Raw genomic sequence first — 24,209 nt, 5'->3', positions numbered from 1 at the left:
ACAGTGTTAATGAAATGTAGGAATCCCAGGGTCAGAATGACAGGTCTCGGTAGGCATAGAACCAGAGGACAAGGGAGTGTGGTATCTGCTCCCAGTACCACCTTCATACTATCCAAAGGAGACAGAACCATGACACTGAGGACCAGAGCAAAGGCAGCCACCTCCAGATGATTGACTCTACTCCAGCCAACTGGAATGGGTTTAAATGCTTTTAAAGCTACCTTTTCCAGTCATGTTATATGGATTTTTAAAATAGAAAATAGTATCAGTTCAAAAGCATTTATTCGCAGAAGATCAGAGAAATAACAAGGAAAAAATGCGCTTTTTTTTTCTTCTGCTGCTAGTCCAGTCTGAGGGCCTCCCAAAGAGTGCCAGACCCAAACTCGCCTGATTTAATGCAGACACTGAAACAACTTTCTGATCTCTCTCTGGGCTTGCTGACCCTCATGTATCATGGTAACACCTTTTTCAAACACAGATGAGCAATGCCTTTGGCATCCTAGCCAGCAACATTTTTCAGCAGATTGCGAGGCAGTTCATAAACGTTGCTAATGCTCAAGAAGGAAACAGACTCCATGGATCAATGATGCCTTTCAGCTGGTCAGGGAAGTGGAAAGCAGGAGACTTTTGAGAAAGTAGCAGTACAGGGTCTTTCATGATATCTGAGCGTCCAAGATGCATAACTTCCTGGAGATAGGAAAGTGGGGAACCTGATGGATAAAGGGAAAATATATCCCACTATGTCTGGGAATGGGAATAACTCCCTCAGTCCAACCCTGGTCAGGTGGATGGGTGTAGCCCTTGGGCTCTGTGAACACCATAAGATGCAGTGAGTGTACTGGCCGCTAATGAAGCCCAATACTCAACAGAAAACTCTAAAAAACATGACAAAAAACATGTCTCTGCTGTCTGTTTTTTTAGTCATCCCAATAATCCAACTGGCTGTAGGAGAAGCCTGGCTCTAATGTCGTGGGGCAGCAGCACATAAACAGATAGATGCACTGCTCACTCCCTTCCTTCCCATTTGGGGGTGAACCCCTCAATCCCTCATGCAGGGTCAAATCAGCCAGCAGGATTCCAGCCCAGTCTCCAGCTGGCCAAGCTCATTAGGCCTTTGGTTGCCAGGAAGGCAGTTGTGGCCAGCTGTAAGGCTGACACCCCATGCAGAACCTGCCAAAGGTCAGAAGTCAGCTGGCCAGCTGTGAGTCCTCCAGCACACCAAGGTCCAGCTGAGAGGAGTAAGGAGAAGTGATGAGCGAGTCAAGAGTTCTGCAGAGGAGAAGGTGGAGAAGCAGGAGGAAAAGAGGGAAGAAGGGAGTGAGAGAGGAGGTTTAGGGTGGCGAGGGGGGAGTTGACTGCTGTGGTTGAGTCTGAGTTCTCATGACAAGGAGGGCGAACTGGGAAGAAGAGATGCTGAATTTCCACTGAAATGTAACTATGAATTTGAAGTGTTCCTATGCATATTTAGACAAGGACTACGAATAAAGGTCCCTTCATCCTCCTACAATTAATTACTAAAAATGTATCACTTTTGAGCCTTACCACAGGAAAAGAAAGAGTTTGATCTTCTCCTACAGGAAAAATGAGTGGTTTTCCACACAAGCAACTCAAGAAATGCGAACGTTAAGAAAGCAGGATTTTTGTCTTGATGTAATATTTAAGAGATCTTTTCCAGCATTGCAATGTGTAAATGTCCCTTTTGATCTGAATTTAAAATATGTATTTCACTAAAGATCTCTCTTTGGTCTATTAACAAAAGATACAAAAGACTTCACACATACAAAAAAAAGCAGAGCTCAGCTGCCTCCCTCAGTCATAATTTAAGTCAAATAAGCATGGTTTTCAGAGGTTAAAATACAACGTTAATTGTACTCTAAAAAAAATGTACAGAATTCTGCCCTTCCTTGCAGTGAGCGGTAGTCAGAAAACTTGGTGTAACACAGCTTCTGTGACACCATGAGGCATCCCAGCATCTGCTCAGCTGCCTGTGAGGCCACCACATGCTGCCCCAGAGCCTTAGGCAATCAGACACGTAGTAGGAGTTGGGATAGGTGGTGCTCAGATTTCCTAGGCCATCACTTTCTTATTTATTTCTGGGCACAGCCTTGTTTAAATGAACATCTTTCATGTAGAATACAAACCTTTCTTTTCAGTTCTACTTACTGTTATTAAATATGAAAATTCTAACCAGAATTGTGTATCTCCCAACAGCCTTTTTGATCTTCCCAATCCACAGACTAAAAGCAGTTTCATGGTGCTCATTTCCATTCCTTTCAAGGATTATTGCACTTTTTGGCTCATGGGACCTTTTTTGTCCTGTAATTCAGATTTTGTTTCCCAGATGTGTATAGCAAAACCTACAAGTTGTAAACAACTGTTGTAGGACTTAGGAGGCTACAGACAAACATCCCACAGACGGAGTGCTTCTCCTCACACTCTGAAAAGCTACTTCTCAGAAGTATTGACCTTTTTGCAACTCCTGAAATGTCTGCCAGCCAAACAGAGGTGTACATTACCAACATGTGATTTGCTAGTGTTACTCTGCATGCTTCATCCAAGATCACTTGCTAAGGTCAGCACAGAGCAGAATGAAATGCTGAAAGTTCTCTAGATCAGCTCACTTTAAAATACAATTTCAAATCACCCACAATCTATTAAATCCTGGGCATAAGAAATATCCTTGAGATGGTATTTTGATCGAGAGGAACAAACACTGCAACACTGCAGCAGCGTGTGAGAAGCCAGGAAATATCACCAGTGATGTTCACAGTCTTGCATAAGGATTTCTGTGAACAGAAGGCTGGGGATGTGATCCCCCAGAACCAAGACTATGTCTGTGTTGAGGCACTTGCATGCTTCTGAAGTATCTGCAATGACAGGAGTGTGAGAACACCTTGCTTGTACCTCTGCATGACTGCAATGCAGGGGTTTAAAACCACTTATTCTCCATAATTAGTTCAGACATATCTGTACACACAGAAAGCCTGTCCAGGTCAATGCTCCCCCTAAAATATTCTGCAAGAAAAGAACACTTACCTCAAGGCTATGGGCAAGGGCAGAAAGTAATTTTGAGGGAAGCTGTGCACAAAGGGTGGGCTGGCCTTGCCCCATGTCAGACACACACCTGCCACTGCCCTGCTGCAGGCTCAGGAAGGCAGGTGCCACCTCACTTTCTCTGTGGCCCCTCATGGGGGAACAGAGACCCTCAGTGAGCTACAGGGACAGCACCATCCCAAAGCAAAGGCTTCTTTCATCTTTGGTTCAGAGATGCTGCCAAAGGCCAGTCAGGTCACTTTTGGTGAGATGACTCAGCTGGGCTGTGTTCAAGTGAAAGATTTATCAGAGGTGAAATACCACTCCCAGGCCCCTTGGCCACTGAGTGCTAGCAGCACAAACACAAATGGCAAATACAACTTTATCTCACTAGTGAGGTGGATATATCCCTTCCCACTCAGAATATGTATCATATAAACCATTTCTGTATCAACTGGAAGAGCCCATCTCTCCATCTCATATACATATATATTTTTTCTTAGGGGGGGGGGCGGGGCAGAGGGAGAGTTAACTAAGAAAATTTTGTATTATTGTTAGAGGAGTGCAAAAAATGGAAATTTTTCATGGCAGATAGAACTAATTTAGTCCCTGAAAGGAAATACTTGTTAAATCTGAAAATACATAAAGATTTGGTTATTTCTACGGCCATGCAGAGTAATGAACTTGCATCCTGGTTAGTAAAACCAAAGTCATTAGGAGCAAATAAATCTATATTGCTTTCTGAATATTGTGAAATATACCTTGTGGCTTGTGAAAGAGATACATGTGGTTTGTTCTTACTAACTTACTAAATTTGTCTCTGCCAGAGCAAAAAGTAAAATTATCCAGCACAGCATCAGAGGTAGATCATACAGCTGTTTTAAGAGCAGGGAAAGCATGCAATTTTAGGGTCAAATTCTGGAATACACCTTTATATGCAGTAGAGAAATATGAGCTTTGCAGGGGTGGACAGGAAGGGAAGGCTGAGAGGAGAGGATAGAAAAATATGACTGTGAAATACTACTTTTACTTTTTCAGAAAATAAAGGAAATTCCACCTGTAACAGAACATACAGTGTGAGAATTTGAACTTCCACATTTTTGTTGCTCCATGAATGGTCTCAGTTACACAGTGGTGGAATGAGAAGCAAGCTCCCAGGCTCCAGCCCGGCAAGGCACTCCATGTCCCGGCTCGGGACTGCCGTGATGGGGGAGTGCCCCGCAGGCAGGAGCCCACGGGCGACCGAGGCTGGCTGGGGGCTCAGCAGGGATGCTGGCGGGCGCCCCGCAGCCGAGTGTCGCTGCCCTCCCCCATGCCAGGGATGCCAGGGAACGCACTAAAGAACCAGCCGGCCAGACAGCTCTCTCACAGCACGTTTTATTTGCAGCAGGGATTCGAGGGCAGCGCGTGTGTCCCGAGTCCCGGGGCGCGGGAGATCCCGGGCCGGGGGCCGGCGGGGCGCTTTGCCTGCAGCCCCAGGGGGAAGCGGCGGCCCAAGGGGCTCCGGGGCTGCTCGTCTCGCCCGAGAAGCGTTCGCGGGAGGCGGCCCCGGCGGCAGGCGGGGGGTGCCGGCGCTCCGGCCCCTCATAGCGCCTGGTAGGTCCGTCGGGGCAGCGGCGTCCCGGGCGTCTCCGGCCCCGAGTCGATGCTGGCGCTGGGCGAGAGGGAGTCGGCGTTGCGGAGGGACAGCCCTGGTTCCTCCGCCGGGGAGAGACGGTCCACGATGCTGGAGAGGCAGTCCAGGCTGGACAGGGCGCTGCTCTGATCGGCGGCGTAGCCTGGGCCGAGGGAGGGACGGGGACACGACGGCGCGTTACCGGGAACGGCCCGCTGCCTGCCCCGGTGCCCCGGGGGCCGGGCGGGTCCCGGGCCCCGCCTCTGCCCCCCAGGCCGAGTCGGGCTTACCGTGGGCCATCTCGGCGCAGTAGACGGCGTCGAAGCTGCTGCCTCTCGCCGTCCAAACGGGGCTGCCGCAGTCGGCCTGCAAAACAGCGAGGGGCGAGTGCCGGCCATGCCGCCCCCGCCAGGGGCCAGCGGGACGCCCCCCGAGAAGGGAAAGGGCCATAAAGGCCGGCGGGGAGGGAGCGAAGCAGCCGCCCCCCGGCCAGGCTGCTGGCGCCGGGCAGCGCCTTCTCCATCTCCCCCATCTCCACCCCTCTGCGGGCGCTCCGAGGGCACAGAGGGACCCCGGGGGCAGGGGCCCCTGCAGGGAGCCCTGGGGCAGCGCTACCGGCCCCCCATGCATCCCCGGAAACCCACGTGCGTGCTCAGAGGAAAAGCTGGGAAGGGGCCTGTTCTAAGGCAAACCTGGGAAGGGGCCTGTTCTAAGGCAAACCTCCTGCCTTTTCCTGATGTCCGGATGCGTCCAGCCAGTCCCATACCCATGGGACTGGTCCCACGGCGTTGGGCCGAGGGGAACTTGCCCGTGGGCCGTCCTGGGGTCTCCACAGCCCTATGGGTCCTGCCTCTGTCTTACCATCCCATCGGAGCAGCTGGAAGTGGGGCTGGTCGGTTCGGAGCAACTCTGTCCCGGCAGGTGATAGTAGTTTTCTACCTGTTCCCTTAAGAGCTCCTGGAGGCTCTCGATGTATCTGATAGCGTTTCTTAGGATCTCTACTTTGGGTAGTCTTTGGTTGGGATTGGCAGTGGTGCATCTCTTCAGGGTCTCAAAAGCCTGGTTCACTTTCTTCAGCCTCCTCCTCTCCCTCATGGTGGCTGCCTTCCGCCGGTCCATTGTGGTGGATTTTCTTTTACAGGCTTTGCAAGCCCACATGAGGCAGTGACCAGCTTGGTGGTGGCCAGTGGGAGCTCGGACATGCTCCTCTTCCTCGGAGCAGGCGGATTCGGGGGGCCCGTGGGCGCTGAAAGGAGGCAGATCCCTGGGCTCAAAATCCTCGGGGAACTCGCCCTCCGGAGAGGAGAGGCAGGAGCTGTCGTAGAAGAGCTCGGACGGGGAGAACTTGCAGCTGTCCATCACCTCCATCCCTGCTGCGGAGGCGTCAGTGCGGGACGGCGGCCACCGGCTCTCGGCGAGGCGCTCCGCAGTGTCCTAGGGCAATTTCCTCTGTAATTAGCGACCTAAGAACAAGTGTCCTTGGGCTGATGCGGGGGGCCCTTATATATACATGCAAAGGGAGGCTGGTCCATAGCGGCCAGTCTTTATTAGCATATCCCACCACAGCCCCTGCCGGGAGCTGTCTGGGCAAGCCCCCTCCAGTCCCCAGGAGACAATTTGCTCCGCACCGCTTCTTTGGAGCGCCGAGAGATGGGCACTTTTCTAAGGAACGACCTCCCAAGAACTGGTTGCGACATCTCCGAATTTCCAACGAAGTCTGTGAATTTGCAGTTTGGTATGGAAAGAAAAAGAGGGACAGTGGAAGAGCACGAACCACTTGTCAGCGGCTCCTACAGAGCCCTTTCTGGTCCCGGTGTTCCCATCTCCAGTTTCCCATCACACATTGTCCTTTCTTCGGGAGGGACACCTACAGTATCTACTTGCATTTCTTTATTTCCCACAGCCAGTGATCCAGGTCTAACCTGAAAAATTATAACCTTATTCTTAGACCTAAAAAGTGTTTATTTATCTCGAGGAGCACTTTGTCCAGGTTTTAAAGTTGTGGCATCGACCGCTCAAATTTACACATTGGGAGACAGCAGTGCACGGCTACGTGTGGCCAGGGGAGACGAGGAGGAGGAAAACCAGGTTTTAATGCTGTCGGATGGGATCACAAGGAAAGGTACTCACAAAAGAAAAGTGTATGTGTTTGCTCCGAGACAAATGCCCTTCCCATTCTTTCTGCTACTCTTGTGACCTGGAGCTGCTAGGGACACAACAGTCAAGCAGTGCCTTGGCTTGCTAATTTTCTGCTTTCAGGCAAACTCGTACCGTTACAGATGCGTCCCAGCTGCCAGTGCAACAAACCCCTCCTGGAAGTGTAAAATTTCTAACCCTGCAATCCCTAAGTAACTTTACACAAGGGGACAAAAGCCTTGCAGAACCCCAGCCGCAGCAGTAGCCGAGCGGAGCGGTGCAAGGGTCATTAGAGTGGTAATGAAGCCATTTAACAGGCATTTGCTAACGCGCAGGAATCCTTTGGTTTCATCCAGGTGGCTTTTGTAGCTGAGGAAAATATTATGACAAGGCAAAGGAAACCTTCCTTACCTGGGACTAAAATTATATGACCTAGGCTAACTCAAACGGAGAGCAAAGGACCCAGCAGAGATTCAAACGCTACGGAGCTGGTTTGTGTGCCCAGGAAAAAGGCGCCTTCAGCAACCCTCTTTTCAGGAAGAGGTAATGTGGTGGCACGGCGAGCTGCTTGTCTCCAGGAGCCGCTGATCAAGCGACCAAGGCGAGCAGGGAAGAGAGAGAGATGCCCTGTGGCAGCGCACACCGCGGGGAAGCCCTCCGATCCGCACGGGCGAGGAGGGGAAAGGCAAGCAGCTCGGCCTGTGCTGGGGCTGGAGGGAATCCATCCTTGCATCCTCACTACCAGCACCCCCGACTCCCCAAAGGCGGATTTCCACTCTCAGGCTAAATTATTTCCTAAGAAATAAACCATGCACACACCGTTTTTCGAGGATGCAAAATTATCTAAAAGCTGGGGAAGGCTACATCTGCACTGCTTTGGTTTATTTGGGGCCATAAATGCGGGGAGCCCCCTTTGAAATTAATACTGTATGAAAAGCAGGGAGTTGATAAAGGAGTAAAGTTACAAAATGGGAAAGCTCAGAATTTCAGGCTTCTGCCGCTCTGAAGTGCAGGTTGGTGTTTTGTTGGGCCACATCTGAAATAGGACAGTTCCCTATTGTTTTCCTAAGACAGCATCAGTCGGGAGGGGTTCTGCTCGACAGTAACTTGAACTCTTCACTGGCCTGTGTCACACACACACAATTTCATTTACCACGTTTGTGCTGGCTAAAATAGACCTGTTTACATATTTATGCTTCGTGCACAAATAAACTTGATCTTTAAAGTGCCGGTTGCAGTTCCGATCACCTTTCTGGGTTGGTGCATGCTTGGTTTCTCTCCAAGCATGCAGTGTAGATCTCCCGGTGCACAACGCCAAGCCCCTCAGTCCCACTCTCCTGGCATGCAGAGCTTTAGCTCGCAGATTTGACTCTTGACTCAGCGGAGCTGGGGCTGTTAAGAAACGTGCTTTGCCCCAAAAGTCTTTGAAGAGCTGGAAAAAATTATTTCCTTTTTTTTTCTTTTTTCTTTGAATATTTTTGGGGAAATGGGAGAAACTATGGAAGGGCCTGTCACTCAGGAAGAAAAAAAAATCAGTAATTAGTATCCCTTAAGGAGCCCCTGGCTCCTCTGGTAAAGTGATCTCAAAACAAATTTGCAAAAATGCAGTAGGCGACTGGAACTAAAGAAAGGGGGGAGAAAACACGAACTACAAGGCTGGCTAATGAGGCTGCTGGCGAAGGGCAGGGTGGGGGGCGGGGGGAAGATAGTGCTGCATTTCAGGAGGCTCAGATCTGGGAAGCGGGAACAGCCTTAGCATCAGACACTGTCTGCTCCTGTGGACTGGTAGAGAGAAACTGGTGAACGTGTCAGGATCCCTTTAAATAGTGTTTTCCACCCCAGCCCTCCCCACTCCTCAGGAACCTCCGTGTCGCACCTCTTCCTGGAGGGATTCCATCCCATGTGGGCACCGTTCGCAGAGAGTGCCATATTTTCCCAAGTCCCACGCCTTTCTATTTAAGAGAAGAAAATCCTACCGAAACCATAAGTCACCGGACTGAGGGGGCGAGAGGTGTTTGCAGTCCCCCCGAGCGCACCCCCTGCCCCGGCCGTCCGGAGCGCACGCCCGGGCCCGCGCAGGGCGGCGAGAGCGCGTAGGTTCGTGACGCCGCTCCGCTCCGCTCGGCTCCGCTCGGCTCGGCTCGGCTCGGCTCGGCTCCCGCCGTCCGTGGGTGCCGGCAGCGGCAGCGAGCACTCCTCCGTGATGCCCCGACAACAAAATTGTTTCCCAGTCGGGTTGGTGGGGCCGGGCGCTTCCAGCCGTGTGAGAAACTTTTGGTTCCCCCCAATGCTGGGAACGGTGCGCACCTAAGTAAACACATTAGTACCTGCCAGAAGGAATTGCAGAGAGGACAGCTGAAGAAGGCATTGGCCTTTGCTGGCTCCCTGGGACTCCCAGGAGAGATCAAAGGAACACGAGGGAGTTTTTAGCAGCCTTGAGACTGGGAAAAGTTGCTAGTTCCTGCTATCGGAGGGGCGTCCCGGCGAGCACATGGTTCAATTATTCAACCTCCTCCCTCCCTGCCCCCTACACCCATCCCTAGTTCATTCTCCACAGAAAGACGGAAACTATGGAATAATCGTACTGGGTCCCCAAAGCAGCAGTGGTCCACGCAGGAATTTTCCCGTGGAAATAGTTGCTGTGCCACCTCTTGACCTCCTTGACTTAGAGCTTAGAGAATGAGCTAAGCCTGCTGCTTGCTGTCCGCTTCCTTCCCTGGATTGAGGGCGATTTCACCGAGAAAAATAAAGAACCATAATATAAAAGCCAAAACCAACCAATCAACCAACCAACCAACGAACCAACCAAAAAGCCCCAGCAAAACAAAAGGGAAAACACCACCAACAAACAAACAAACAAAACAAAAAATCCCAACAAAACAAAACAAAAACAAACAAACAAAACAAAACAAGAAAAAACACCAAAACTCCTCAAACTAAAAACAAGGCTTTAAACGCTAGGTCGCGTCACTTCAGAGGAAAGCGGTGTCTAGCGTGGCTGCACTGCAGATAGGCACCACATTCCCCTCTTCCTCCGACTTCCCCCCATCGTTCCCGGCCCCGCAGGCACCTCGGGCGGGCGGCGGAGCTCTGCCACGCCGGGCCGGGCACCCAGCACCGCGGGCAGGCGGAGCCCCGCATCCCTCCGATCCTGCGAGAGAGAGCAGGTGGTTGGCTCCCAGGGGAGCGGAGCAGGTAGAGGAGAGGGAGGCTGTGTTGAGCATGGGATTTCCAGCCCGCAAAGAGGAGGAGGGAGCGGCAGGGACACTCGCATTTGCTTAAAACCTTCGATGACTTTGTGCGTTATCCCTCCGGAAAAAGACTTCATTAAATCACAAACCTCTTGTCTTTGCCCAGTTATTGCCCTTTGATTTTGTGATTCCAGGGCCCTGTTTGCTTTGGCTGGGGACTTAAATAAAGATTATCGTTATTAATATCTAACACAAACATTTTAATTGCAAACACACTGACGACCTTCACTGGGAAGCCCGGCATGTCAGCTGCAGCCGCGGGGGTCAGGGAGAGTCTCTTGGGGAGGTATTTTCTTTATTTAATGAAAAAAATCTCCTTTGGACAATCTTACTCCAAACAATCGCTCAAGTTACCCTGCTGCTGGAGGAGACGCAGGCGTGGGGGTCCTGCCGGGAGGACGGGCGGCGGTTTGAGGTGAATGCCCGGCTGCGGGTAAATCTGACAGTCTGACAAGGGGCTTTGAGCACGGTTCCTGCTCTGATGCGGGCAGCGGGTCCCGCGGGACTCGGATAGCCATGTGAGATGTGTGTAGCCCTTCCCGGGGACGCGGCGGGGTTTGAAAACAAATTAGGAAGGAAGGCGATGAGCTTTTAGCGCGACCTGAAATGTTTCCTTGCCGTGCAAGTACCTTCGCTATAGAAGCGAGCTGCGCCGCCTCCTCTCGCATGCCAGGTCGCAGAGGTGGAACGCAGGGCCCGGCGCTCCCTGACGCGCCGCTTTGTGCAGAGTCCGAGGGCTCCCCGAGCCAACGGGGTTTTATTTGAAAGGAGAAAAAACCGGGAAAACTGTTGTATCACCGTGTCCAGCACACTGTCCCGCCGCAATTACTCCTTGCAAGGGAGTATCTCATTAGAGAGCGATTAGAGATAGCACGTGACTGGTTTAAAAACCCGGCTGGTCAGAGCGGCACAGAAGGGCTGGTGGGAAGGCACGGCTGGATGGAGAGCCAGCTCTCAGGGCAGTCTCTACCCAGAGCTTTCGCTTCAGACGGGTGTACCCGTGCCCCAGATGGCCAGGAAGGGGGTGACCTTCCCGAAAGGCGACTGTGATCTTTAAGAAAGCAGAAACAAAGAATAAATCAGGGGCTAAAGCTGAAGAGGAGACCTCATGCGGGTAGAGTTGAAGTGGCCTCTGTTTACTTGTGCAGGCTGTCCGGCGAGCCCTGTGTGTATGCCAGGGGCAGAATGCGCTGTTCCCTGGTGGTCGCCCCTTCCCGGGGGTACAATCTATTACAAACCGTGACGCTCTGACTGTGAGCAGCTCCGTTCCACCATCCTCAGAGAGGCTGTGTTATTTTACATCACTGAGTGAAAGGCTTCATATGCTGCTACCCCCCACCCCCAAACCCTTTCGGTCGCTTAACTCTTTCCTCCCTGAAGGACCCCATTCCCTTTTCCCTCAGGCTCAAGGAAGTCAAGGGGAGTTACCTTTCCTGGGAAGAAACTACAGCTTCCTCCAGCCCAAGAGGGAGCGGGCTCCTGTCACAGCCAGTTGCTGCCCCATTAGTGCAGCAGGCCTGTCATTTTTGCCGCAGACAAGCCTTGCGTTCAAGTCCTTGGTGCCGAGAGGAGAAGGTGAGACGCACTGAGCCTCTCCCGGCTCAAGAACCGGGGCAGGAGGTCGGGGGTTGGGGGGGCGGGTAACGGGACGACGGAAGGGGATATCTTCTTTCATGCTTCGTTTCTAACCTCACCTTCCACGTGCAGGGCAAGGCCGGCGAGGCATCTTTGCCTGGCAAGGTACTCGAGCGGCACTGTTGGACATTTTTGGGGAGCAATATCTCTTTCCAGGGGGACGCGCGCTCCGCAAGCACGGCGAGGAACCGGTCCGCGGAGCGCTGCGGGCGGCCCGAGGGGCGGCGGGTCCTGCCCCTACACCCACCCGTGCCTCCCCGGAGCCCACGGGGAGACGGGGGATTCACACCGCGGGTGCGGCCCTAAAGGGGGAGAGACGGTCCTTAGAGGAGTAAACGAAGAAAAATCTGTCTCGTGTCCTGCCTCCAGTCACACGGCTCGTGCTTCTGCTACACGGGTCTGACTCTTCTGGCCTTCATTTCGCTGAAGTCAGTGGCGGGTTTTAACTCCTGTATCGGGTTATTTTATGAAATTAAGAGGACGGGGAGAAACAACTGTAACACAAAGAGCTTTATTTTACAATCCAAGAAATCCATCTGTTCTTATATACAATATCACATCCACCATTTAAATATATATGTTATGTTTACAAAAGAAAAGACAGTACTGAAATTATTTACAGGAAGGAAATGAGGCGGGGACTCTTTAAATATGACTCACACGCAATGCAACCAAGAGCTTCACTCAGACAGGAATGAACTTCCCGGTGAGTCTCAGACAAAGCGGATCACCGGTACACAGGTAAATATCTTAAATTAAAAAAAAAGAAAGAGGGTGGTTTATGCAACACAATTTAAAGAAAACAATACTCGGGGAAAAAAAAAAGCAAGGGGGAAGTCTGTCTGCCTCGAGTCAGTGGGAGCCATTTTCTTTGGGGTAGGTGTACCTTGATTCGATCTTAAAAAGGCCCCTGGTTGGGCTTTCCACTGTGTGAATTTGCTTCATTACACAGTTTAAAGGAGAGAGGGTGGAGGCTCCATCTCCGTTAAACATACTACCACAAAACCGAGTTTATTTCTCCACCGCTTCTTCCGCGCTGGGCAGTTTGGGATCGTCGGAAGAAATACTGTCCACTATTGAAGAGAGGCAGCGAAGGCTGCTGGAGGCCGACGACTCGACAGCGGAGACTCCTGCTCAACGAGAGAAAAGGCATTAAAGAGCAGACCGCTCCTCCTCGCCGGGGCTGTGGCTGGGGGCTCCCGGAGAGCCCGGGCAAAGGAGGGAGCGGGAGAGCCGGACCGCTGGGAACGCGGCCGTCGGGGCGAGGGAAGGGGACGAGCAAGGCCGGCAGGGCGGCGAGCGGGGCCCGCGGGGGGAGTTACCTTCTTTGGGGCTGACTCCTAGGGCTCGGGAATGGTCAGAAATGCTTTGCCAGTCGGAGCTGCAGGTGCTCAGGAAGTCCGAACTGGGGATCTGCGGCACACAGGCGGGGGCGGGAAGACACGGGGAGAGGACGGGTGTTAGCGGGGCGGCCGCGGCTCCCCGGGCCGGGCCAGGCTGGCGGACCTCTGGAGGCCCGAGGACTGGCAGGTTCCCCGAGGAGTGCCCTCCGCGCCCGCCAGCCCTCCCGGCCCCCGCAGCGGCCCTGCCGAGGAAGAGGAGGAGGAGGAGGAGGGGACGGGTGCGGCGGCGCTGTCGTGGCGGCGGAGGGACCAAGCGGCAGTGCTTACGTTTCCCTGCTTGGGGCTGAAGCTGAAGGGGTCCCCCCCGATCTCCTGCATTTTCTCCTGCTGATCCAGCCTGTGCAAGAGGTCCTGTAGCCTCTCGATGTAGCTGATGGCGCTTCTCAGTATCTCCACCTTGGGCAGCCTCTGGTTGGGGTTCGCCACAGTCCGCCTTTTCAGAGCCTCGAAGGCTTCGTTGATCTTCTTCAGCCTTCTCCTCTCCCGCAGGGTGGCTGCTTTCCGTCTGTCCGTGGGGGCCGACTTTCTCTTGCAAGTTTTACAAGCCCAGATCAAACACTGACCGGGGAAGTGAGGGGGTTGTAGTCCCGGGGGTGCCAGCACATGCTCCTCTCCGCTGCTGTCACTGCCGGCCTCTGGCTGCATTTGGTCCTGACATGGAGACAAGGTGCCATCGCTCCCCGGGTACAGCGGGGATCCCTCAGCCATCTCCAGTTGCTGCAGGGCTCCATTCTCCCCATCCAAGTAGAAGAAATAGGAGCCAGTTTCAAAAAGGTCCATCATGCTGTCCCTGGGCCCCTCTGCCTGCTTGAGTTGGGTGGCAATCTCAAAAACACCCCGAGGAACAACCCAGATGGAATTTAATTAGTACAGTGACATAAGTCCCCCCCTGCTTTATATAGGAGCTGCTGAAACCCTATCCAACTTTTAGCTGTCGCGGTGTATCACCCTCCAAAACTGATTCCAGCCAGTCTCCCGGGCGCTGTCCTGAGAACATCTCCTATTTAGAAGGGGGAGGGGGGGATACGAGAGGTGGGAGACAAATTAGAAAAATTAAAAAGCCCCCAACAAACTAAAACCAAAAAACACCACGCAACACCTCCCCAACAACAACAGAAACAAGCGGAAAAAAATTCCAACCCAGCTTTCCACCCTCGCCCGAAATGCCGAGAGTTCGGGGCGCAGCGAAGGGACGCGCGGCGGGGGCTCGGGAGCGGCGGGACGGGCGGCCCCGGGGCACGGCTGGAGAACAAAGGCGCGGGGCTGCGCAGGGAGCCCTCCCCCAGCCCACCCTCACACCCCCGGAGCACCCTCCCCTCCCGGGGCTAAGTATAGATGTATAAGAAAAGGTTTCAAAGGCGGCCATCGCTTTCCAAATAGACGGGTTAATATTTTCAGTAGAGCCCCTGCTATTTCCACCCCCCCCCGCCACCTTTCCCTTGCAGCATGCCATTCCTGTGACCCAAGCCACCCGGGCCAGCCCAAGGTTAGGAGCCAAGCTCGCTGCCCCTCCACACGCATGGGGAAGGTTGCCAAGGCAGAGCTGTGCTGCGATGATGAGGCACCCACAGATAGCGCACCTCGGCTTAGCCTTTCCGTGTGAACTTTCCCACGTTGCCCATGAGGTGACAGGAGTGATTCCAGGTGACTGGGTTACAGTGTGATGGGGCCCTCTGGACAGCCCTTGTCCTTGACACTGTTTAGGGCAAGCAAAACCCGGGCATATGGCGTAACAGGAGTTTAATCCCTTGGGCCTGGCAGGGTGCAGAGAGCTTCCTAGACACAGAGACAGAAATGGAGCTTGTGATCACTCTCTGTTAGTTTATACTGTAATGTTACATATCTGGAACTGTCTCATATAAAGGAAGAGGATTGGGAAAATGGCCTTTTTGCCTCTTTTCCTGCACTGCCTTTTGTTCTTTAAATACCATGCATATTTAAATATGTGTATGTGCAAAGTGTCCGTATGTATATGCCCACACTGTGGCATATTTATGTGGTATGTATATTTATGTAAGTATATTCTTGTGTGTTTGTGTATATACACATGTGTAAGCTGTTTATAGAAACAGCAATAATACATGAAGATGAAGCACCTGCAATGGTCTCATAAGCTCTCAAATGTAGCTCCAAACTTCAGCTTTCTGAAGACAAGTGTGCTGGTATTGTTCATTTCTCTAAAGCTACACTGAAATTAACCATTGACTTGACTGCTTCTCCAAAACTGCAAACCAATTTTTTGGAGTACAAAAATCTCTAACACTAAGAGTAGTTGTGGTTTTGTTTTCACCCCGTCAGTGTTGTTGGAGTGGATCTCATTTCTGCTTTAATGAGGCAGAACAATATCCAGTTTTGGATGAGACAGAGAAATTCAGACTGTTCTCAGCGAAACTAATTTTGATACTATTCCACCACTGTGGTTTTTTCTCTCTTCAGATTAAAGAAAGGGCAGTCTGGCAGTTAGGGTACTGAACATAAGAAACAGTTTCTCAGTTTCCATGTTTTGCAACTTGCTTTCTGTTTGACCTTTGACCAGTCACTTACCTTTCCTGTAATTTAATTTTCTACCTTTAAAGAGGGATATAATGTTGTCCTTTACACATCCCTTGTGTCTCTGATTTAATTTGCTATCCATGGAGAAGCTACCCCTTTACAAGCTTTCGGGTATTACAATGGTCTTTGTCCCATAGCATTAGTAATGGTAGTAATAAAAAACCCAAATCAGCAACAAAAAAACCCAACCAAACAAACAAAAACTACCCTCTCCAACAAACAAAAAACCCCCTAAACTCATCAAACCAAAAGTGTGCTTACTGTTTAGGGCTTGTTTCTTTTTTTTCCATTTACTGCACTTGATTTTTTAATTTTAGTCTTTTGTTTCTTCAATGCTACCCTGGGAATGTTTGGAACAAGACAGATCTGTCTACTGGTAAGGTGCACAAATGAAAATTTAGTTTAAGGGAGAGATAATTACCAAATTGTTATTGTCTTTTCAAGAGCTTTAAGTGGACTCAGTGAGTTGTGAAACTGTAAGTTTAGGAGCCAGATACTCCTGCTGCTTTCAACAGATTTTTTTTTTTTTTAAATGGGAAACAAAATATGTTCTTTCTTTCCAGCACTTAGTGACAGAGTAAACAGATCCAGTTCCTCACAGTGATGTAGGCACAGCATAATTAGTCCTTTGTGGGACTAACTGATAGGAGCAAAACTCCTAACAACTGTAAATAATTTTTAATTTGAATGAAGATGATCAGTTTCCTCATCATAAACTTGAATTTTGCTGCATCTCTCACTCCAACTTCTTGATTTATGTAATACATCTAGTAAACAGCCCTAGAATATATGAATAAAATATCCTCACAGATGTTCTCCACTACAAAACTGAATCAAGTAGAGGATTCAAAAGTTGGTTACCAGCCTCTTTTCTCTTAATGCCTTGTGTTTCTGCTCATGTTAGATAGAAGCACAAAGACATAAGAGGAAATAAAAGCACGAATAAGAATAAGTGGACATTGAATTGAAAGGAGGGTCTGCTTGAAGTCTGCTTGCAGTTTCCATCAGCTTGGTAGAACCTCACAGAAAAACTTACTCTGAAGCCAGTTCTTTATTCAATTGTTCATGCCTCTACACATGGTAGCTCCACTGAAAATGTACTTTCAGCATATTTACAAAAGTAAAACCATGATGTGCTGTATTTGGTCTACAAGGTCTATTATCTTTACCAAAGAAGTATTTCAGAAAGTCAGTGAGTTGTAAATTCAGTAAGTGGTCAGAGTAACCAAATCCAAGAAAGATATACTGCATTTTGAGTCACAACTGGTCTCCAGGAGTTAGATCCCTCCAAATTCACTTTTTCATGTATAATTTTTCTGGATAACTGTGTTTGAATAATAAGCCTGGAACTGCCTGGGTCCCTCTTGACACCTTAAGGTTTTAGCAGCTATTTAGTCCAGAATTACAGAGAAATATTTTGTCAGCTAGGACCCACTTAACACTTTATACCATTACAAATATCGCATTTTCCTCCTTCACTCTTCTCAAGATTCTTCCAGCCACAGGCATTGTGCATTTTAGATCTTTGATCTCTTTGGCATTGGTAATCAATGAGGATCCATCGTATCCATTCCTTTGTGTCACTGCAAAAGGGCAGATGGGTAAAGGTGAAATTTTCAACCCTAGTTATAGCCCCATTCTACTCAAACAGTACCTGATTTGAGAGATGGGTAGATACTTTGGCTACAGGGGTAATGATTCTAATGATTCTTAAATTGCTTCTTGCAGATTAATGAAGCGCAGGTTACCAGTGTAGGACCAGCTGTGGGCATATGGGGGCTTGGAGCCTAGGTAGTAGTAGCATAATTAGGACACCAGTCTAAGCTGTTACAGGGTTAATTGTCTGTCATTCCTCATGATGTGTCAGTAAGTACACTCAGATACACTCGGGATGTGTTTACATTCTCATTTCACTTTGTCAGGAATTCCTTTGTCAAGCAAATCTCTGGCCAGCCCTGATTTACTGCACTTTCCATTCTCCTTAGGGGGTGCTCTCAAGGGTGTGTCATCTGGGTTCTGTTCATGAGAAACTAAGTTGGAAGGCACCCTGAAATGTTAAGGGGATGCTGGGTCTTCAGCATTGCCAGGCTTGACAGATCTCTACCTGGCTCACCTACATGATCTTTAGACACTTGTCAGTTTTCAGCGAATAACTAGAGAAGTGTGATTTGCTGCTGAAATAGAATATAATGCCAAGGATTGCAAATGGGGGATTAGAAACTTCATCCCTCCTTTCCCTTCAGAAGGATATTTTAAGCATCTACTTTGTAGAATGTTTGAAATGGCTGACAGATGTGTAAGGGGAGAGTTGGGGCACCAAAGATTGGTAGTCTGTTAAAAAACATGTATCTATTCCTGAATCTACAACATCTTACAGAAGTGTTTGGTAAATAGGAATTAGAGATTTTCCATGAGTTTTCTTCAGTCTGGGCAGTCCCTCTACCAGGGACCAACATTTTTTATGCTGACAATGACCTATGGGAAATTTAATCAAAATAACCTTTCTGACGTCCATGGAGGTAATAATAATAGTAAAAATTTCTGCTACTGAGCAAAGCATATGGAGCTTCATGGCTAGTGGTATGTAGCAGCACTTCTTAGCTGAATTTCTTTATCTCTTTTTGCTTTAAAATGAATTTCACAGGGGTCAGTAGGAATAACACAAACCAGGTTTAATTATTGATTTTCATTTCTATGTGCTGTTAGACTTATCTGACTTTTGTTTACCTAGAATTTTATGTTTACTTGACCCTTTTCATATTCTGCTTGTCCAAGGATTTGATATTATTTGCATATCTACAATGTCACATGCATTCTCACTGGAGATTTAGGAACTGACCAGAGGAAGTGTGTGTACTGTACATGCCAGTGCTTGTATGTAAGTATGTGACACTTTAAAGAATTTAAAAGCACATGGTAGCAACCATCCCTCAAATCTAAGTTTTACAAATAGGGTAGTGAACAGTGTAATATGTGCTCTGGAGCTGGGGAGCCAGAAAGGCAGAGACCTGGAAAAGACAACTTTGTATAAATTTACAGTCTTTGTAGGGTAAGATTTAAAAATTCTTATTCACAGAGGTCTTGACTGTATAGCTGTTCCAAATTATTGCTGTTTGCCTTTGATTGGATATGGACTTTAGTGTTCATATCAGTTACAGTCCTGTTAGTATCTGAGAGGTGCAACCTTGCTAACTAAACAGACTTCTCCAGTTCAATATGGTAAGATAGGGTTTCATTGCAGCTCTCATGTTGGCCAGTTATGAGACACAGTTCTAAATGGCAGATGCTTTAATGCCTGTGTCAGGGTCTACAATGACAAATAGTCACCACTGCACAAACACATTTATTTTACTACAAGACGTTTTCCTGGGGAGGAGGGAGTGCCAATCAGAAACTGGAGGCCCATTGCACTGTTTCTGGCTGGGACAAGCATTTTCCATGGTTCTATCCACAAGTAGGGATTTCTTGCAGGAAGAAAGGGAGTAATGATGACAGATGTCTTCAACTTGTGATTAGGCAAAACATGGGGAACATGAAATGTGGCATAAGTAAAAGACACATTACATGTCGTGCAATCACTTGTTATCAAGTTTTTTGTAGTTATGTGAAAGGCTATTTTTAGACTATATGCTGATTTGTCTGTTTACACTACAGATTGCTGGAAGCATAAAATGCATTTTCACACCATGTTGTTTCCGAACATGATGACTGTGACATCTAAAGCTAATCTCAGTCCAAAGGGCAATAGTCAAACCATACTTCTGCAACTGAAAGGAAGAAAAGGGTATGTGAAGAGCAAGTTTCTGCATCCAGCACAGTCTGATCACATCCCTGCTGTCTGTACAAGAAAAGAGTTTAGTCATCAGACTGTGAAAAATGACAGCTTACTGTTCTGGGCCTCTCACAAGGGATTTTTGCAGAGCCATGGACCTTCATGGAAAGCTGGTATGACAGTGGCTTGGAAGTGGAAGCTATAGAGATGCACTGGGGGTAATGAGTGCAGAAAAATCTCTCCTTAGCAATAACATAGGGATTGTTGAAAACAGCCAATCACTAAACCATGAAATGATTTTTCCAAATGATTCACTTTCAAAAAGAAAATAGCTGCTGTTTTTGGAAAATAGAAACTATTGAGATAAAGTCATCTGGAAATAAATTTGCACTGTATAAAATAGCAGTATTGACCTTGAATATGTATCCTGTTGTTACGGAAACTTGTTGCACAGTTGCAAAACTGTTTTAGCCTGTGAAGGCCACTCAGTTATCCACCTGTGTGACATTTAAGATACATGCTTATATACAAGGTTGCTTACCTGTGATCTGCCACTCCAAGAAATACAAAGGTCTGTACTGTACTCCTTTGCTTCTGTATTCTGTTTGTGCTTCATAATTTCATTTAATAACTTCTGGATGTTTATATACTAAGATTTCATTTGCTTTGGTACTCCTGAAGGCTCAAAGACATGTTATTTAAAGTACACTGGAATCTAGATGTTTTAACATGATTTCTTGTATGCGCCAGGGGTATGTGGCACAAAGGAAAATCTGCAAATTTTTTTTTGAGATTTTTGAAATAAGTAAATGATTCTCATGACCCCTTCTGTACTGTGTTAAAACACCCTGGCGATGTTCCAAAATCAAAAGCAGTCTAATGGTCTCTCCTAAAAGAGAACATGACATTTCTCAAGGTATGGAAAGTACCTTGGCTGAGCTGATACTCTTCCTTCTCCATGCAGTTCATGTGTGGCACATACAAAGACAGGAATGAAAGCAGGATAGTATTCAGAGATTCTATATGACAAAATGGATATTACCCTTCTCACTCTAATCAGATTTCAAAAAAGCATGCAGAAAGCCCACTTGTATTTAATTTTTCATCAGACTACTCTGGACAACATTTCAGAGAAAATGCACAGACTAAAAGATTGCCAGATGCCCTCTTGGCTTACAAAAAATCGTCCAAAATAAGGCTTCACCTGAATTGACGTAAGCATGTGGATTTTTAGGGAAAGTGTATTGATTGTGGGGGTTTGTTTTGGAAATTATTTGAAAATTAAACACTGAGGAAAAGTTTAAAATAAGAAACATAATCTATTCTGATTAGATAAACAATCCCTGAAAAAGTAATCTTAGATCTGTGTTTTGAAACTGGTGAGTTGACAATTTATATCTATGCTTAGACTCAGAGAGAATAGTGAGAAAAAAATTTTTTGTGACATGTAAGCCAGCTGGTTTATAACAGAATCTGTCAACCTGTAGTGACATTATTTGTGAACAATATTCATGCGTTAGAGCAGCCTAATAGAAGTGTTTGCCTGGAAGTGTAAGATTTACAGTTATTACTTTAAAGTATTTTTGACTACTATAACAACTAAGAAAGAGAATGTACTTAAGTTATTGTGTACTAGCAGTTTCTAAATAAACTCCACATGACTAATAGCAAATTAATTCTATTTTAATAGGTCCATACATAGTAGCCTAGTCATGCTCTGTTCAATGGGAGCTGCTGAGTTCTGTGGATGTCAAAAAAGCCCACTGTATAAATGAGATGAGATTCAATCTTTTAGGATCTTTTAACCTGTGAAATCCATTCTGCACAATATACAACCCTCAAAGACATTGTGGTAAAGAAGCTGACGTAATGAGAAGCCTTAGAGACATTTTTTTCTGCCATTTTTTTCTGAGGAAAAAATTTTCACTTTTCATTGGTACAAGAGAATTAGAAATCAGCATTGAAGGTTCCAGTGTCATTAATGAAGAATTACCAAGAAAGACTGCCAATGAATTAATAAATAGTTAATTAATTGAAATTTCTTTTGGAGAAGAGAGCCCTCTGATGGTTCTGGATCACTAGGTCGCTCCATTTGGATCCAAAAGTCATGTCAATCTACAGAAAGGTTTTATATAGTATACAAAAATTTTATGAATATTTATAAATTACATATATTTATATATATATGTATATATAGTCTTGATCCAGCTGATGCTAGGCCTGAGTATTTCATGGAATAAGGAGTTGTTAAATGATCACTCAATTGACACCATCCTTACAAACTATATTCTTGATTATAGTGGCAGAAAAGTATTGTGTGAGCACAATCAAGCAGCATCAATGCCTCATGACTGCTGATATTTAGCTGTCTTTCCAGGCAGAGGATATGTCTTTGCTGAAGTTGATTTTATACAGGCAGCAGCAACACTTTATAAACAATAAAAAATCTGCAGATGCTTGGATTATCACCTCTCATTGTGGAGTTTTCTCAGTCAAGCATCTCAAATTTGATATTTCCATGGTCCCAGGAATTTTGTGACACTTCACATAAACTATTTTCCAGAATTCCAGCTGTTCAGTACTGTATTTATGTCCTTTTAGTTAACAGTGAACTTGCTTAACATTTTTTTGAACTTCTAAGCTGTTTGTGAAGTCACGTGTCTGAAGTAAGAGGAGAAAATACATGACTAGAAAAAACAATGACTCTTGAGAAGTATGGTATTCTCTGAGAGAAGATGCAGAGATGAGCTCACAATGACCCTGAACTGAAAGGCAAGAATTTTACAATCAGTAGAGAAACTGCCTGATGTGATCGAATAATTTTCTTTTTCCTGACCAACATGAGTAATCTAATAAAAAAGAAATTATAACTGCATTTTTAATTCTGAAACTAGTCACTGAATCACCTTATTTATAGCACATTCAAGAACTGTGCATGCACAGAATAGTCATGTCTGTGACTCAAACTGACGTATATAGAGAACTGTAAATGAGACTGAAGCTAGTCAAACTTCTTGATGTGACTTTTCCAATGCCCAAAAATTCTAAGTAAGCCATGATCTAGAATGGTCTTATCAACTGTACCAGGTTCTTGGAAGGAGTTAGCTGTCCAATTTTAAATACTTTGAGATTATTTTAATCAAAAATACCTGGGGCAGAAATGTGAATTCTTCGTGGTTTATTTGTAACTTTACAGTAACTGATAACAGAATTTATTTTAATTTGAAGAGTCAAAGTTAGACCAACAGCTTTTTCACCTGAGCTGTCAGTGAACACTGCTGATCCCAAAAAACAGTTGTGCTGAACTATGGTGAAGACAAGAAATGTATAACAGATGTTTCTGAAAGAGATTGCATGATAGGACTTGTCAAGTTCTCATTGTCCTGTACATCACTTCTTGACCAGTTTACTACCATTGGTTCACCACTGGAGCAATCCTAGGTCAGATATTCATGATTTTAACTCTGTTGTACCTGAGGAAATGCAGTACTAGGAAGAACAGATTGGATTAGCCATCCAGCCATCCTTACATTCCTTTCTGCCATAAAAACTAATACATGATAGCAACTATTGACCTGAACCAAATGGCTTCCTTTAACAAATATGACACAGACATCACACCAGTCATCTATAATCTATGCCCATCATCCACATAATTGGTCTGGGACACAGTGAGCTTACAGAAATAATGGGTAAGTGTAACTCTTCCATCTTTCTGTGTTACAGAGCACATCCCTGCCTACTTCTGTTAGTATCTGTTTGCAGACATGTTGCCCATCAATTTATCTAATCCCTCTCTGAACATCTCAAAAGTGTCTCACCTCCCAAAGTATTTTTTGCAATTACTTACATGTGATAGGGCTTGCAGAATCAAGTCCCAAAGGACAAGCCAGTGAAGGGAAATCAAGATAGATAATCCTTCTTGGACTAACCATGAGAAGGGTCTCAGAGCTGCCAAGAGACATCAGGGAGTGCACAGGTTAGCACATGCCAAGTAACACTAATATCATCAAGGGCCTGATTCCACATGGGATTTATGTGCCTGTGCCCTAATTTTAGTGCCGATATTCACGCGTACTTTCAGGCCTTGCTGTTGCAAGATCTTAGAGATGTCTGGAAAGGTATATGTGCTGCATTTTTCATCAGCAAACTTCCAGAGGTATCTAAACATGATCTTCTGGATGTATGCAGAAATCACTTGCTGTTGGCTCATCAGAGCAGCTGGGGCATTATTTTTCATGTGCTGACATATTGACAGGATCTAGAACAGATGGAGTCAGAACACACTTTCTAGATAGAACCTCAAACACAACTTAGCCAGGGACATTTTATGTGGCAGTTCAGGACTTACTTGTCATTCTTGATGAGGCTGTAACTGCCTCTTAGAGAAGCCACAAGATAAATGGCCATCTTGACATACCAAGGCTCTGAGTAACCTGATCAAACTTTGAAGCTGGACATGGGTTAGATGACCTCCACAGGTCCTTTACAGCCTAAATTACTCTAATACTCTGTTCTAAAGCTGAAGAAGAGCAGTTGTAACCAATGTAGGAAAAAAAGGTTGGGAAAGAAAGGATAGCACAGACATGTTAGGACAGAATCAGAAAGGCAAGACACAAATCAAGAAATTAATATCAAACCTCATAAAAATTAAAAAGTAACTTCTATTAAGGTTTTCAAAATCAAGAGAACAAAGCAGACCTAGGCAGAGAGAAAGCCATTAACAGATGTTGCTGTGCTTTATGCCTCTGTCAATTCAAAATGCAATTGAAAAATGAAGAGCAATTAGCTGGTTAACAAAATTATTATCA

The 24,209-nt window shown here is 46.9% G+C and overlaps 2 protein-coding genes across 2 annotated transcripts; both read right to left on the bottom strand.

The window, feature by feature from the left end:
* Nucleotides 1-4,617: 4,617 nt before the first annotated feature.
* On the bottom strand, nt 4,618-6,016 carry MYF5 (myogenic factor 5). The gene is made up of 3 exons (XM_062491228.1): nt 5,510-6,016; nt 4,939-5,014; nt 4,618-4,811 (listed from the first exon to the last, which is right to left on the bottom strand). Exons 1-3 carry the CDS (start codon nt 6,014-6,016, stop codon nt 4,618-4,620), a joined length of 777 nt encoding a protein of 258 aa, XP_062347212.1.
* A 6,248-nt stretch (nt 6,017-12,264) lies between these two features.
* MYF6 (myogenic factor 6) lies at nt 12,265-13,856 on the bottom strand. The gene is made up of 3 exons (XM_062491227.1): nt 13,341-13,856; nt 12,993-13,083; nt 12,265-12,800 (listed from the first exon to the last, which is right to left on the bottom strand). Exons 1-3 carry the CDS (start codon nt 13,854-13,856, stop codon nt 12,682-12,684), a joined length of 726 nt encoding a protein of 241 aa, XP_062347211.1. The 3' UTR covers nt 12,265-12,681.
* Nucleotides 13,857-24,209: the final 10,353 nt, after the last annotated feature.

Source organism: Cinclus cinclus, chromosome 4 (genome assembly GCF_963662255.1).
Source record: "Cinclus cinclus chromosome 4, bCinCin1.1, whole genome shotgun sequence".
Classification (NCBI taxonomy): domain Eukaryota; kingdom Metazoa; phylum Chordata; class Aves; order Passeriformes; family Cinclidae; genus Cinclus; species Cinclus cinclus.
This window is presented reverse-complemented; position numbering and strand designations above follow the sequence as displayed.

Excerpts from the sequence above, each read along its gene's own strand:
- MYF5 (XM_062491228.1), bottom strand. The coding sequence starts at position 6,016 with ATGGAGGTGATGGACAGCTGCAAGTTCTCCCCGTCCGAGCTCTTCTAC. Across the intron at positions 5,015-5,509 it reads CCAGCTGCTCCGATGGGATG|GCCGACTGCGGCAGCCCCGT; the intron begins GTAAGACAGAGG and ends GCTGTTTTGCAG. Across the intron at positions 4,812-4,938 it reads CTGCGCCGAGATGGCCCACG|GCTACGCCGCCGATCAGAGC; the intron begins GTAAGCCCGACT and ends CCCTCGGCCCAG.
- MYF6 (XM_062491227.1), bottom strand. The coding sequence starts at position 13,856 with ATGATGGACCTTTTTGAAACTGGCTCCTATTTCTTCTACTTGGATGGG. Across the intron at positions 13,084-13,340 it reads TCAGCCCCAAGCAGGGAAAC|ATCCCCAGTTCGGACTTCCT; the intron begins GTAAGCACTGCC and ends TGTGTGCCGCAG. Across the intron at positions 12,801-12,992 it reads AGGAGTCAGCCCCAAAGAAG|GAGTCTCCGCTGTCGAGTCG; the intron begins GTAACTCCCCCC and ends CTCGTTGAGCAG.